The sequence below is a fragment of the Esox lucius genome, chromosome 14 (assembly GCF_011004845.1).
Source record: "Esox lucius isolate fEsoLuc1 chromosome 14, fEsoLuc1.pri, whole genome shotgun sequence".
In the NCBI taxonomy this organism is placed as follows: domain Eukaryota; kingdom Metazoa; phylum Chordata; class Actinopteri; order Esociformes; family Esocidae; genus Esox; species Esox lucius.
Window position 1 is genome coordinate 26,977,522 of NC_047582.1, and position 16,438 is coordinate 26,993,959.

Consider the following 16,438-nt stretch of genomic DNA (forward strand, 5'->3'; position numbering starts at 1 on the left):
AGTCATCAACCGGTGTAATCCAGAGTGTTGATACTGACAGCTGTCAAAGTCTATTTTATTACTTTGGGGCTCCAAGATTATGACCTAAGAACAGAGTCTTTCACACAGTCGTACTAGTAGTACGATTTTAATAGTAGTGATAGTACTTGCAGCTACAGTAGCAGTTGTATCAGTAGCTTTAAAAGCAGACAGAAGGGGATTTTTTATTTTTTCGTTGAGAGAATTGGTTGGCTTAGATTTTTGTGACAATCAAATAGCAGAAAATGAACTCCTAAGTAATTTCAATAACTGTAGTTTAACTTCGTACTCCAATTTGTGTATCATAACTGACTGTCAGTCAGAATACCATAAGCCTCAAAATCTTTGAGTTTAATGCATAGAGATACTTTTGGGTGTTTGTACTTGATTTGGCCTGTTCCATTTCTGTTTTGGGGTTTCTTGTGTGTATGGCCCTCTTCATGTTCCACTCAGCTTATCCGAAGGATTACAATCTGGGCTTTGACTATACCATTTCATAACCCTCCATTTCTTATTTTTGAGCCATTCTGTTGTGGGTTTTCTTGTGTTTTGGATCATTATCCAGTTGCAATATCCATTGTTGGTTCAGCCTCAGCTTTTTGACAGATGCCCTTACTTTCTACTCAAGTATTCTCTGGTAGAACGTAGAATTCCTGGTTGACTTTATGATGACAAGTTGGTCAGGCCCTGATGCTGCCCAAAAACAATTCCTCCTTCACCGGATTTACGGTTGGTACAGAGTTCTTTTGTTCAAAGGCAGTATTTTGTGTTCAACAAACATGAAGTCCGGCTTTGTGGCCAAACAACTCCACTTTAAACTTGTCTGTCCAGAGCACGTTGTCTCAATAGTCTTGTTCTTCACGAAGATGTTGTCTGGCTAAACTCGGTGGGGAATTTATATTATTTCTTTGAGCAATGGCTTCTTCCTTCCTGTTCTCCTATGAGTTAACCCATGAACGTCAGCACTGCTGGTGGCCTGTGATGCCTCTGCAGTCAATGCCTTTTTTGTTACCTACTTGTTTCTACATGTTTTCTTAATTTGTTGAGTACAGTGAAATTATTTGCATCATACTTTTTGGAAATTGTTATATATCCCCTGCCAGATAATCCAGGCATAATCAGTCTTTCTTCTGAGTCCCTCACAGCTCTTTCAGTCTTGGAATGACGTGGTAGCACACCTGTAAGGTTAGGAGCCGACCAATTCACATTTCTGATCTTTATGAAAGGCTGGACACTATAACTTTAATGATGTTTGTTTATTAATAATCTGTTTTGGTGTGTCTGATTCAAATATTAGCCAGTGGAGGGGAATATAAAGGTGATGTAATAGGTTTTCCAGCATATTTTGCAGCGCATTTTAATGACTGTTTATTTTAATCGCATACATCATTTTCAGTGCAGTTGGTTACATTAGGATATCTTCATCAATCTGTGTTGAAATAATGATAACATTTCCATATGACATCATACGTCAAAGACATGGGTGCGTTTACTTTCTCAAATCACTGCACACTTCAGCATAAATCCCCTGTTCCGTGTCAGATAGACGCCTACCCTACAAGTCAATAAAATATAAACTTGCACTTCAAGGATTTTCCAATGACTGGCTGTTTTTTCCTCTGGCTAGTTCCCCTTAATCCTGTTGATTTTGGCAAACAGTCTGAAGCTGTCTACTTGAGAGTTGTGTGCAACAGCAACAAATATTTGTATTTTTTGATAGATAACACCAGCTAGAATACGGAGGAGCTCGATTGGCTTTGACCCAGCCCTCAAGAGCCAGTTCATAGAAGGTCGGGGCCTAAAAGGTCAGACAGACTGGAGTAAAGGTTAGATACAGTGGGGAGAACAAGTATTTGATACACTGATGATTTTGCAGGTTTTCCTACTTACAAAGCATGTAGAGGGCTGTCATTTTTTATCATAGGTACTCTTCAACTGTGAGAGACGAAATCTAAATAATAAATTTGCATTTTATTGCATGACATAAGTATTTGATCAACTACCAACTAGTAAGAATTCCAGCTCTCACATACCTGTTAGTTTTTCTTTAAGAAGCCCTCCTGTTCTCCACTCATTACCTGTATTAACTGCACCTGTTTGAACTCATTACCTGTATAAAATACGCCTGTCCACACACTCAATCAAACAGACTCCAAACTCTCCACAATGGCCAAGACCAGAGAGCTGTGTAAGGACATCAGGAATAAAATTGTAGACCAGCACAAGACTGGGATGGGCTACAGGACAATAGGCAAACAGCTTGGTGAGAAGGCAACAACTGTTGGCGCAGTTATTAGAAAATGGAAGAGGTTCAAGATGACGGTCAATCTCCCTTGGTCTGGGGCTCCATGCAAGATCTCACCTTGTGGGGCATCAGTGATCATGAGGAAGGTGAGGGATCAGCCCTGAACTACGTGGCAGGACCTGGTCAATGACCTGAAGAGAGCTGGGACCACAGTCTCAAAGAAAACCATTAGTAACACACTACGCTGTCATGGATTAAAAGCCTGCAGCGCATGCAAGGTCCCCCTGCTCAAGCCAGCGCATGTCCATGCACGTCTGAAGTTTGCCAATGACCATCTGGATGATCCAGAGGAGGAATGGGAGAAGGTCATGTGGTCTGATGAGACAAATTTTGTATTTTTTTTGCTGTGTTTGGAGGAAGAAGAAGGATGAGCACAACTCCAAGAAAACCATCCCCACCGTGAAGCATGGAGGTGGAAACATCATTCTTTGGGGATGCTTTTCTGCAAAGGGGACAGGACGACTGCACCGTATTGAGGGGAGGATGGATGGGGCCATGTATCGCGATCTTGGCCAACAACCTCCATCCCTCAGTAAGAGCATTGAAGATGGGTCGTGTCTGGGTCTTCCAGCATGACAACGACCTGAAACACACAGCCAGGGCAACTAAGGAGTTGCTCTGTAAGAAGCATCTCAAGGTCCTGGAGTGGCCTATTCAGTCTCCAGACCTAAACCCAATAGAAAATCTTTGGAGGGAGCTGAAAGTCCGTATTGCCCAGCGACAGCCCCGAAACCTGAAGGATCTGGAGAAGGTCTGAATGGAGGAGTGGGCCAAAATCCCTGCTGCAGTGTGTGCACACCTGGTCAAGAACTACAGAAAACGTATGATCTCTGTAATTGCAAACTAAGGTTTCTGTACCAAATATTAAGTTCTGCTTTTCTGATGTATCATAAACCTATGTCATGCAATAAAATGCAAATGAATTACTTAAATATCATACAATGTGTTTTTCTGGATTTCTGTTTAAGATTCCATCACTCACAGTTGAAGAGTACCTATGATAAAAATTACAGACCTCTAAATGCTTTGTAAGTGGGAAAACCTGCAAAATCGGCAGTGTATCAGATACTTGTTCTCCCCACTGTATAACGGATTTCAGTGATCACCGCAAGCTCGCTTCACGGCTAGTTGAGAATTATGTTGATGAGGTCCCACGTGAGGCCAGGTGAACCATCAGCAGAGGAAGCTGAGCTGCACAACTGTCTGGTGTTTGATTCGTAGGCCCTAAGAACACCTGCACACAGTGGTCATTAAAATGGATTGAAGGTCAAAAATGAAGTTTTGATACATTTAACAGTTGCATGGTGCAATAGGATAGCCTACACAACTATTTTCAGGTTTTATAAACCCATCTAATGTTGACTACAGCATTACAAAATGAGACATAAGGTCAGTGAAATCAAGACAATTTGGGGCGAACTTTAGGCACTCAGTGGAATGTCAACTTTGAAAACTTTAAAATGATACGTGCCAAAAAGTTTACCGCGTACAGTATAGCCATAGTTTAGTAAGTTAGGATGAAATTATCGAATCCATTATCGAATTATCGAACCAAAGACTATTTGTAATTGCCCCCTCAAAATCTCTTGACAACTCCCACCTCTCAGGTCCACGGAGACCTGAGACATTATGATTCATGACTGTTATGTCATCTTGAACATGAAATGCTCTGCCGAGTAGTGCCTGTGTCCCTTGGCTAAGGGCCAGATATACTGTGAATGGCCAAGCAATGTGGAAGTTTAAGTATTTCATTTATATAATCTTATTAACAAATATTTGTTGTTCAATACGGGGCAACACTTTAAATACACTTCATTTTTATCCTGTCAGGGAGTTGTCCATATGTTTAATCCCCTTATCCAAATACACCACACAACATTTTGAGACGTCCTTTCACACTCACTCATGAAATTATAGTGAGAGAGAAAAGGTGGTTTGCATGAGTTATTCAAATACATTTTTGGCGTTTCTATTTTGATAATCGGTGAATGGGTTAATTTGTCAAAAGATTATCCACTTTTGAAATCTAGCCAAGTGCCAAAATGATGGACACACTTTCCAGAGTGTGCAGCTTAAGCCTAAAAACACACACACATACACACACATATATACACACACACTGCAGACGTCAGAGATGCCATATGTTGTATGTGAAGAGTGTGTTTGTTTAGGGTGGCTGATGCTCTACAGAGAATGTCTCTCTAGTCTGTCAGATAGTCCTAACAGTCTAGTGTACGACATAAATAAATATCACATACTTAAGCAATATATATTTATTTACAAAATAGGGGATTTGCTCCCTCTGTTTATTTTCAGCAGTTATGCAGTATGACTTTCCAATTCCATTTGGCGATCCTAGGAAATCAATCAGTATAATAAACTACAGCAGCGGAATATGTTTATGTTTATGTAACTTCTGACAATCTTTCTAAAAGTGATTAGCCATGGATTAAAAGATTAGTTTATAATCCACATCTGATTATTTTATAATTATTGTTTGAACTCTAAAGGAGTGTGTGAGTATTTCTTAGGTGTAAATAAGTCTGTAATCAGACTATGCAACAGTTATGACAGCAATCTATGCTTAATTTTCGCTTCAGTTTCCATCTTGATCCAATGATTTGAATTGGATTCGTGCCAGAATTGCTGTATTGTTAGCATTTGGAAACGGTGTATGCCGTTGCCAGGGAACCAAATTTTCAATAAAAGTTGCGCAGCAGTTTTTTTTTTTTTTTTACTTAGCAGTGATATTGGATTTCAATACAATGCTATCTAATAACAGATACCTATTTCTGAAGAAACTCTTGGCTTATCGGCACTCTGCCTTCCACATGAAATACCTCCCCGGAACGCAAGTCATGTGTGTGACATTCTACAGTCTTTTTTTTTGTGATATTGGTTAACCCAGAACTAAAATGTTGGGTAATTTGGTCAGATAATTTGTCCACAAGACGAGAGACATTCACAACAAAAAGGTTATGTCTATCGAACAGATGTGTCAAACCTTTTAAACCTCACACTATACATTTCACATTTTCTGGCTTCACATTTTCAAACTAATCAGTCCTGTGTTCCAGTGGCACGCTGTGTTTGCTAACCTATGTTTATCATTTTAAAAGGCTAACTAGAAAACCCAATAATGTCAGCACAGAAACTCTTTTGCTGATTAAAGAAGCAATAAAACTGATTCTTTAGTCTAGTTGAGTATCTGGAGCATCAGTAATTGTGGAATTGATTACAGGCTCGAATTGGCCAGAAACAAAGAACTTTCTTCTGAAACTATTCTATTCTTGTTGGGAGAAATTAAAGCTATTCCATGCGAGAAATTGCCAAGAAACTGAAGATCTTGTACAACATTGTGTAATACTCCCTTCACAGAACAGCACAAACTGTCTCTAACCAGAATAGAAAGAGGACTGGGAGGCCCTGATGCACAACTGAGGTGTGATGGTCTGGGGGTGCTTTGGTGTAAATAAAATTGAAGCTTTATACAGGGCAAAAAGGATCTTGAAGCCATACCCTGTGGACAGCGCTTGACTGGATCCAATTTCCTCCTAAAACAGGACAATGTCCTAAAGCACAACTCCACACTATGCAATGATTTGGGGAAGAAGCAATCAAGCTAGTGTTCTGTTTATAATGACCAGCATACTCACCAGATCTCAACTCTTTTGAGCTGTTGTGGGAGCAGCTTGACCGTATGGTATGTAAGAAGTGCCTATCAAGCCAATCCAATTTGTGGGAGGTGCTTCAGGAAGCATGGGGTGAAACCTCTTCAGATTACCTCAACAAATTGACAACTTGCCACGGGTCTGCAAGGCTGTAATTGCTGCAAATGGAGGATTTCTGACCAAGTTTGAAGGACACACTTATTATTTAACCTTTTTAATGACTATATTTCCTATTCGAACTCATTTCATGTATGTTTTCATGGAAAATAAGGAAAAGTCTTAAGTGACCCCAAAATGTTGAAAGATAGTGTATGTATGTGTGTAGGCAGATAAGAGGGCAGTAAGCTAAACATGAATACACCATTTATTTACTTCCTGTATTTTCCTACCGGTAATGCACATAGTTGTTTTATTTCTGGCTGAATTTGTTCTGTGATGTAACTCAACAGATGGGCGGTGTCAATGAGGACACCCGGACAGGCTGTCCCAGCAGTGGTGGTGAGTGACATTACTTACACACATCCTCATGTTCTCTGTTCTTGTTCCTCTGTCTGCTTCCTCTTCCTCTCCTCCCAGTCTCCCCGGCAGCTGAGAGGATCCGGTTTATCCTGGGTGAGGACGACGATGGCCCCCCACCTCCTCAGCTCTTCACAGAGCTGGACGAGCTGCTTGCCGTCGATGGTCAGGAAATGGAGTGGAAGGAGACGGCTAGGTGAGCTGTCACATACGCACGTGTGATGTACGATAACACACTCTCTCCTCGGTCATTCCTCTGGCTGGAAATGTGATCAGTTGGTCAGTGGACAAGTAAATCGCCCGTGACGCCCTGGTCGGTGGTTGAGCAATAAAGGCTTTGTGTGGTCAGCAACGGCCACACGATTGTAGTTTATCAGAGTGATACCACTCACTCAATATAGGTCAGCCGTTTGGGCATGTAGAAGGAGTCTGTTAATAACATGTCTCCTTTTTGTTGTCCGGCTGGAGAGGCGTGCGTACTGGGCCAGTGTTTCCTCTAGTGTTCCGTCTGTCTACGTATGGTGTCTACACACGTATGGGAGGAGTGTGACCTCCGATGAACTCACTAGACCACCCTTATCTGGATAAACAGCGCTACTCTGTCCCCTTAGTCTACCCTGCTCCTGGCTGCTGTTGTGACAGCAGGCCACATGTATTAGGCGTTGTTCTGCCATGTGATGCTTGACACTTAGTTTTTAGCCATTTTATAAATGGCTGGCTGGCTGACAGGCTGGCTGGCTGGTGATGTTGGTACATATTAGAGGAGAGCACGCCTTGGTTGGGATGGAAATGGTCTTTTATGGGAACTGAACTCTGCTTTATGTACATCTGACATCTAATTTATTTTCCCAGGATATAAGTGAATTGGTCAGTCCAGCCGTATTCAGGTGTAAAATATGACCTGTAACTACGTCCCCCAGCCAGGTCGTCGGGAGGTTCTCTTCTTCACCGTTCAGCCAATCCAATGTCGCCTTGTTGACGTCCAAAACATCTCTTCCCATTTCCCCTGGGGACTGGAACTTCCGCTTGTTGGGGATCTTGCAGTGGGTGGTCTGCCCCTGGCCCCAGTGTGGGGTCCCCCTCCCTCTTGCCACTAATATTAGAAAGAAAGTAAATCTTTGTAGTGGTGAATGTCCTTGAGGCCGTTGGCCTCTCCCCTCCAAGAACCTGAATGGAGGCAGCCAGGGCGAGGCAGCCAGGGCGAGGCAGCCAGGGCGAGGCAGCCAGGGCGAGGCAGCCAGGGCGAGGCAGCCAGGGCGAGGCAGCCAGGGCGAGGCAACCAGGGCGAGGCAGCCAGGGGAGCCAGGCAGGGCGAGACAGACACGGTGAAGCAGGTGGAAAGTGACACCCTATCCCCCTAGGAAACCCCACCCCTCAGTCCCCGGTCCAGCTGAATGACTCTTTGTTGTGGAGAAATAAGAACTCAGAAGGGACCAACTTTTCTCTCACCACAGCCGGTGCTGGTGGTCCTGATCTCCGTTCAGACACACGGTTCTTTCAAGATGGTTAATATTTACGGTTACTTGGCAATGGGAAGAAATCATGAGGAGTATGATCAGTATTTGTGTTGGTGTCCCACATCCACTTGCATTTTCCCTGAACTGTGATGAACCCACAACACAGAGGTGTTTTGTAAAGAAAAGAAAACTTATTTTAGTCTGCCACCTGTATTTGCCTGTGAAGTCATGAGGATGATTTATTGCTCTCCTCCACGGACGTTCATTGTGAGCTAACTTACTTTGAGGTAAGATGATAGCTAAGGACCTACTGTGCTCTTATCTGGAATGATTTCTAAGAATGATTTGTGTGCCTGAATGAGTTAATTTCCTCTCCTTCGCTCTCTCTTTCTGGGTGTTTGTCTCTTCTCTCACTAATTTCCCCACCTGGCTTTCTCTCTGTCAACATGTTTCTCCCGCTAGGTGGATAAAGTTTGAAGAGAAGGTGGAGAAAGGTGGAGAGCGATGGAGTAAGCCCCACGTGGCCACCCTGTCTCTTCACAGTCTGTTTGAGCTGAAGACCTGCATTGAGAAGGGCACCATCCTTCTGGACCTGGAGGCCTCCACTCTTCCGCAGGTGGTCGGTAGGTCTGAGAGGCTGCTCACAGCGCCAGTGCTGGCAACCTACCCTTTTGTTTATCTGGTCCAGGGCTCCCAATGCCTGGGTTGTGGGTTTGATTCCCACGGGGGGACCAGCCTCCAGCCAACGCGCTTGATTAAGTCTGTGATTTCTATGATTATGGGGCATTTTGTGTCTTTTTGCTAATCTCAGTCAGGGTTGCAAAACATTGCGGAAGTGACTGTTAAATGTGTTGCAATGGATTGGAATCCCGCCCACTTTTCTCTCATCACGATTCTCTCTCACTTCTCTATCCCCAGTTTAAGAACATTATGCTAGAATTGATACTACCCCGCTACTGCCCTGCATTTTGGGGACATTCCTGCAAAAACCAAAGTGTCCTGAATATTGACCATCTCATCACCTTTTGTCTCTGTATCTTGTTATCTCCCCCCCCACTCCCCCCCACCCTGACCTTTGTCAGAGCTGATCACTGACAGCCAGATTGAGAACGGTCAGCTAAAGCCTGAGCTGAAGGATCAGGTCATGTACACGTTGCTACGGAAACATCGTCACCAGACCAAGAAGTCCAACCTACGCTCCCTTGCAGACATCGGCAAGACTGTGTCCAGTGCCAGTAGGCTGTTTTCCAACCAAGATCAGAACGGTAATGCAGGTGTTTGGTTGTGGACTTCCATTTGTTTTTGTCTTTGTCTTCCTTCCCTATCTCCTTTCACATTTACTGGTGTACCTGTAGTGGACTTTGTCATCAACACTGTAGTATGGTTCAACCTTTGAGTTCAACCTTTGAGTGATCCCACGTAATTAGAGCTGGTGTAGGGCATTAGGTCCATATATCTAGGTAGCTATATTTTACGACTTCTGTCAATTCCTTTTCAAATTAAATTTGAACCAAGAGGCTTAGTATTTTAATGTGTTGTTCGTGAATAGACAGAATAGGGGGTGACCTTTCTTTTTCTCTACCCTCTACTCTCCTGCCACATGAACATTTTGCGGGGAAAAGTCTCATCGCGTATTTTATTTTTCTCCTCTTCTTCTCACTTCTTTCCTTTCCTTTTCTTACTTCCTTCCTTGCTTCCTTCCTTCGTTCCATCCTTCCTGTCTCTCTGTGTTCACACTAAAGCACGCAGTCCCCATGATCAATCCCAGCTCTTTCCCCACTCACACCCACAATCCCAACCCTTGTCCCAACCTCAGCCTGTGCCTTATGCATCCACACTTGGCCCTGAGGAACCCATAGAGGAGATCAAAAGGAGCTCCAGCATGCAGTACCTCAGTAAGTCAGGTTATAATGATACATTTATAACACCAGGCTGCCTATATAATACCATTTATAATACATTATAAACTCTGGGGTTCGAGCACTAAACGGCTGAAATCTGGGGTATGTTAGTAACCACTTTATATAGTAATATCAGAAGGGTTTTGTCGTAAATGGACAATATACCACGGCTGAGGGATTTATCCAGGCACTCTGGTTTGTCTTGTCACTAAGAACTTAGCTTTTGGGGTATATTGACCATATACCAAAGAGTGGCTAAAGTAAGCTGTAATGTTTAATGACTGTTAAACAAAAGCTGTATCATGGATTAGTTTCTGGGCCCGTAAACTTCTTTACATATGTCCGGTAAAAAATAAAATCCTTTCTAAAACTGCTGAATGTTCTCTACCTCAAGGTAAAGTGTGTAAACCTGCAAAAAAAACCACTGCATAGAAAATGTGCTAGAAAGAATAGTTGCCTTGGGGCATTTTACTTTGTCTGGTTGACACCACTTAAATGTAAGCCAGTGCAGTCTGATACTGCAAGCTAAGAGGTAAAAAAGGTGATGTCTATCTTTCCTCGTCCCATCCAGCCGTAGGCCACTGTAAGACTGACTGTCCATGCCCTGTCTCTGCTCTGGCGTGCCAGTGAGTTGGCACTGGATCAAAGGCAGGCAGGACACGACAGTGGGAGATTTCAGTCAGTAGATCCACTGATCCACTGCAGCTGGCATCCGCCCTAAAGCCTAACTAAGCCTTGGCTTCCTTCCACATTTATATTAGGGCTTCTGAAGTTTCTATTGTTCTCTTCATCTCCCCTCTTTGGGATCAGTCTGATCTAACTGGGCTTCGTCTTCTCTAGGACCGGGGCTTTACCTTTCATCTAAGTGAGTTTCTTTCACTGTGTTCATAAGGTATCGGACAGAAGAGAACTGTTTAGGGGTGGATTACCTGTACAACAAGAAAGACACTCGCTTCCTGTTGACAACGCTTTGAAACAATGGATTTATTTGTCCCCCTAATGAACAGACCCCAGTGGCAATTCAAGCACTGACCTTTGACCTCTGATCCCACAGGTAGCCCAACCACGGCCCATCGGAACCTGACCTCGAACAGCCTCAGCGACTTCTCCGACCAACCAGATAGAGACCAGGTGCGAATGTGCATGTGAACATGTGCGCGTTGGTGGCGGGATCGAGAGTTTTAAGACGAAGCTTTACGGAGCAAGTGGACCATTCATCACCTTTTTGACACTGTGCTGGGTCAAGGAGTGTTGGTGCGAGATGCGCTGTCAGGGTTGTGTTTGTGTGGGAATCAGAATGAGTCCTCGCTCGACTAGCTTCACACACAAAGAGAAAAGCCTTGACTTATTTCTATTTCTCTCGCTCCACTGTTGGATAACAATGTCGCCACTTCTGAAGCCTATTGAAGCCAATGTACCGAAACAGTTCTGGAATGACGCTGACAACTGTAGCTCATTTGTCAAATTGCTGTGGCCTTTGATAAAGCAACAAGGTCTTACTTAGTTAATCATTTCCTTATACCCAAGGTCTTTGTGTGTATTGTGGTTTGTGTATTTTTTTTTTTTTTGCTGCATTTCGTTTAGTGCTATATGTAACATTTGGAACTGAATGTAGCTTAATGTACTGACCAAAGGTGAAAGGCAGGTGTGTATTTAACTGGCCTGTGGTTTTATGTAGCACAGTGGATCATTTATTCTGTTGCTGCCTCTTCACAACTGATAATCAGGTAGACTTTCGGCTCAGGTGTATATCCTCACTGAACAGAAGGGACTGTGTTATGTTTGTGACAGAATGACTTACTAGGTGATAAAGATGCTTTGATCTGTGTCTGAAGAGGCATCAACCTGCCGTTGCCACACGATAGAGCAAACCTAGTCTGTGTTCCCGGGGATGGGCTGGTTGTGTAATACTCCATTTTGTTAATGCAACTGTGTTTCGCTTTATCTTTTTTTACTACTGTTGTTATTTCACTCACTATCCCTCTCTGTCTGTCTTTGTGTGTGCTCTCTGTTGGTGGCTGTCTGTTTTGTCATCGGACCCCCCCCCCCCCCCCCCCATCTGTAGCTGAAGAATAAGTTTATGAAGAAACTCCCCCGTGATGCCGAAGCATCGAATGTTCTGGTCGGAGAGGTGGACTTCTTGGACTCTGCTTTTGTGGCATTTGTCCGTCTACAGCAGGCTGTCATGTTGGGGGCCCTGACGGAGGTCCCTGTCCCTACCAGGTAGCACACCTCTGACACAGACCTACAACCCCCATCACCCCCACCTCTGACACAGACCTACAACCCCCATCACCCCCACCTCTGACACAGACCTACAACCCCCATCACCCCCACCTCTGACACAGACCTACAACCCCCATCACCCCCACCTCTGACACAGACCTACAACCCCCATCACCCCCACCTCTGACACAGACCTACAACCCCCATCACCCCCACCTCTGACACAGACCTACAACCCCCATCACCCCCACCTCTGACACAGACCTACAACCCCCATCACCCCCACCTCTGACACAGACCTACAACCCCCATCACCCCCACCTCTGACACAGACCTACAACCCCCATCACCCCCACCTCTGACACAGACCTACCACCCCCATCACCCCCACCTCTGACACAGACCTACAACCCCCATCACCCCCACCTCTGACACAGACCTACAACCCCCATCACCCCCACCTCTGACACAGACCTACCACCCCCATCACCCCCACCTCTGACACAGACCTACAACCCCCATCACCCCCACCTCTGACACAGACCTACAACCCCCATCACCCCCACCTCTGACACAGACCTACAACCCCCATCACCCCCACCTCTGACACAGACCTACAACCCCCATCACCCCCACCTCTGACACAGACCTACAACCCCCATCACCCCCACCTCTGACACAGACCTACAACCCCCATCACCCCCACCTCTGACACAGACCTACAACCCCCATCACCCCCACCTCTGACACAGACCTACAACCCCCATCACCCCCACCTCTGACACAGACCTACAACCCCCATCACCCCCACCTCTGACACAGACCTACAACCCCCATCACCCCCACCTCTGACACAGACCTACAACCCCCATCACCCCCACCTCTGACACAGACCTACAACCCCCATCACCCTCACCTCCATAACCCCCATTACCTCCACATTATAACCCCCACCACACCATAACCCCCATCACCTCCACACCATAACCCCCATCACCTCCACACCATAACCCCCATCACCTCCACACCATAACCCCCATCACCTCCACATCATAACCCCCATCACCACCACATCATAAACCCAATCACCTCCACATCATAACCCCCATCACCACCACATCATAACCCCCATCACCTCCACATCATAACCCCCATCACCACCACATCATAACCCCCATCACCACCACATCATAACCCCCATCACCACCACATCATAACCCCCATCACCACCACATCATAACCCCCATCACCACCACATCATAAACCCCATCACCACCACATCATAACCCCCATCACCACCACATCATAACCCCCATCACCTCCACATCATAAACCCCCATCACCACCACATCATAACCCCCATCACCTCCACATCATAAACCCCATCACCTCCACATCATAACCCCCATCACCACCACACCATAACCCCCATCACCACCACATCATAACCCCACCATCACCACCACATCATAACCCCACCATCACCACCACATCATAACCACCATCACCACCACACCATAACCCCCATCACCACCACATCATCAGGTGTAGACCTTTTTATAGTATAAACTGTTCATTTCTGAAAATCCTTCTATTTTTCTCACCATCGACTTGTAGGTTCCTGTTTGTACTACTCGGACCCAAAGGCAAAGCCAAGTCCTACCACGAGATTGGACGAGCCATCGCAACCCTCATGTCTGATGAGGTAAGTTGCCTCTGTTCCCCATGGCCTTATGTGTTCATCAGGGGTGTGTTCTGTCCGGTGCTGATGACTCCGTCTAGTCGTTCTGGAGCTGTCAGTATCTTATCTATTTGGTACAGTGTGGGAGTCTGTTGTTTCACCGGAGCATTGTTATTATTTCCCTTTAGTAAATGGAGGCAGTCCAGCTGTAGAATTAGGAGATTGACTCAGGCAGAAAGAAGACTCCTGGCTGCACATAGCACCCGGGTGGCTTATGGGTCAACACAGTGTTGTCTAGGAAACTAAGACGTTGTGTCTTACACAAGACTTTCTGGACCGTTTCTGGAATCACGTTTTTGTTTCTCCCCTTGGATGCTACGGAAGTAATTACCAACATGGAGTCAAATCACATTAATTGAGACTGGCACCCGTGTACTGTAAGGCTGTGATGTTTATTGTTGTTCCAATGCCATGTTGCCTGACTAGTATTAACCAGCCTTAACTGTGAGACAACAGTGATTATAAAGCCTGTTTTGCTTATTGTAATTTCTTAATGATTATTTCTGTGTCTGTGGATATTAGAATTCCTAGCCGACACTCCTCCTCAGCTCTCATCCGCTCACACTTAAGATTACCCAGACTGCACCTCACTTTCACATTCCCACCAGTGTAGCCCCACCTGTACCTCTATGCATACTGTTCAAATAAGAGAGGGATTTGTTTTCCGCTCAGATTCCCTGTGAACGCTCAGTTTTAAAGAGATCAGTATCTGCTTGTGTATCTGAGCTCTTAATGTGTCTCTGGGTGGCCTCACACTCTGTGCCTCAGATTTACAGATAGATTCTGGCGGAAAGAAGATATACAAACGTATGGCTTATTTAGTTTGGATAAGTGTTTTCACATACTCCATCTGGAAGTGGTGATTCTGGTGATCATAGGGAGTAATTATCTTGTTTGGGACCTCATTACTCTAATCCCAATATTATGGTGAGATGAGTTTGAAACACGACACGATTGTGTTGGTGTGGTTTCTGATTGGTTGTGTGTGGGGTCAGGTGTTCCACGACATCGCCTACAAGGCCAAGGACAGACAGGACCTGCTGGCAGGCATTGAGGAGTTCCTGGATGAGGTCATCGTCCTGCCCCCTGGGGAGTGGGACCCTGACATCAGGATAGAACCTCCCAAGTCCTTGCCCTCCTCCGACAAGAGGTACAACCCCACCATAGTCCCCTCTGGTCCATTTACTAAACTTTTGGTAAATGGACTTTTCCAAGTTCCAGAAAATTACATTTGACGTGTGTCTTTAAAGTTTGGGAAGGTACCTGTCTTTCCTTCATACTTCAGGCTTTCTGTGTCATAGACCTTATTTTAATCTGTTGCATAGTGATGTTTTTGAGTTAACCTGTTGTATGTGTCCGTATAGGAAGAACCAGTACAATACGGGTGGAGGGGATGGGCTCCAGATGAATGGGGATACCCCAGGGCATGACGGGGGTCAGGGAGGAGGAGGAGGAGGCGGTGGTGGACATGGACATGTTGGACAAGAACTCATGCACACTGGAAAGTAAGGAAGCAACTTTCATTATTTCTGAAAGAAGTCCCACTGAGATTGTGATTAGGTGCACCAGTAGAATCTGTGAAGGCCCCCTGAGAATGATATAATTAGGAGCACCAGTAGAATCTGTGAAGGCCCCCTGAGAATGATATAATTAGGAGCACCAGTAGAATCTGTGAAGGCCCCCTGAGAATGATATAATTAGGAGCACCAGTAGAATCTGTGAAGGCCCCCTGAGAATGATAAGATTAGGAGCACCAGTAGAATCTGTGAAGGCCCCCTGAGAATGATAAGATTAGGAGCACCAGTAGAATCTGTGAAGGCCCCCTGAGAATGATAAGATTAGGAGCACCAGTAGAATCTGTGAAGGCCCCCTGAGAATGATAAGATTAGGAATGCCAGTAGAATCTCTGAAGGCCCCCTGAGAATGATATGATTAGGAGCGCCAGTAGAATCTGTGAAGGCCCCCTGAGAATAATAAGATTAAGAGCAGCAGTTGTTCCTAGTCTTTTTTTTCCATAATTGATTATTGACCACATTAGGAATGGTTGGAGGTTGGCCTTGTCTGGCCCAGGGGTCTGAGCCTCGGGCTTCTACACACATGCACTGTTGGGTCCGACCAACTGCTCTTTCAGCAAGAAAATCCCAAACTTTCCTGTTCAACAAAACCTAAAATGCTTAAAAATAACATTACAAAAAAAGTGATGGATCAATGTGCTGATTAAACCGGGTCAGCAATTTAGCCTCAACGAAAGGTGTGTCGCAAAAAATGGATGTACTTTTTGGCCATGATAAACACAGGTGGTTTTAGTGAGAATGGTGTTAGGCCAACAATACAGTTTCCTTTTTTGAGGGAGTTGACTTGTACTGCGATAATGACAATTGTTAACCCCCACCCTCCTCCACAAGTAAAACAGGAAATGACCAAGTATTGTACTTCTGGTTACCCAGATTAAACGCCCATTAACGCCAGCCATATAGGATACGGTGTGGTCTTGAATAACAAAGCAGTCTTCTTTTGCCAACACCAACACGTAAAACAGTGATGGAGTTCAGCAGGGGCCTCAACTCTATGACATTAGAATGCCAGTATGACTTACAAGAACA

At 44.9% G+C, this 16,438-nt stretch overlaps 1 protein-coding gene across 5 annotated transcripts in view; it reads left to right on the forward strand.

Annotated features, from left to right (window-relative positions):
* Window positions 1-16,438, forward strand: part of slc4a4b (solute carrier family 4 member 4b) — a 50,576-nt gene that overhangs the window by 17,353 nt on the left and 16,785 nt on the right. For 3 of the 5 annotated variants that reach the window (XM_010899296.4, XM_020053486.2, XM_010899297.4), the window contains exons 4-12: window positions 6,571-6,706; window positions 8,430-8,590; window positions 9,050-9,232; window positions 9,710-9,862; window positions 10,923-10,999; window positions 11,934-12,091; window positions 13,712-13,799; window positions 14,831-14,985; window positions 15,200-15,340. In XM_010899296.4, the coding sequence (XP_010897598.1) occupies window positions 6,571-6,706; window positions 8,430-8,590; window positions 9,050-9,232; window positions 9,710-9,862; window positions 10,923-10,999; window positions 11,934-12,091; window positions 13,712-13,799; window positions 14,831-14,985; window positions 15,200-15,340 (1,252 nt within the window). The remainder of the gene's footprint in view (window positions 1-6,570; window positions 6,707-8,429; window positions 8,591-9,049; window positions 9,233-9,709; window positions 9,863-10,922; window positions 11,000-11,933; window positions 12,092-13,711; window positions 13,800-14,830; window positions 14,986-15,199; window positions 15,341-16,438) is intronic. The other 2 variants (XM_010899298.4, XM_010899300.4) reach the window with 1 other exon arrangement.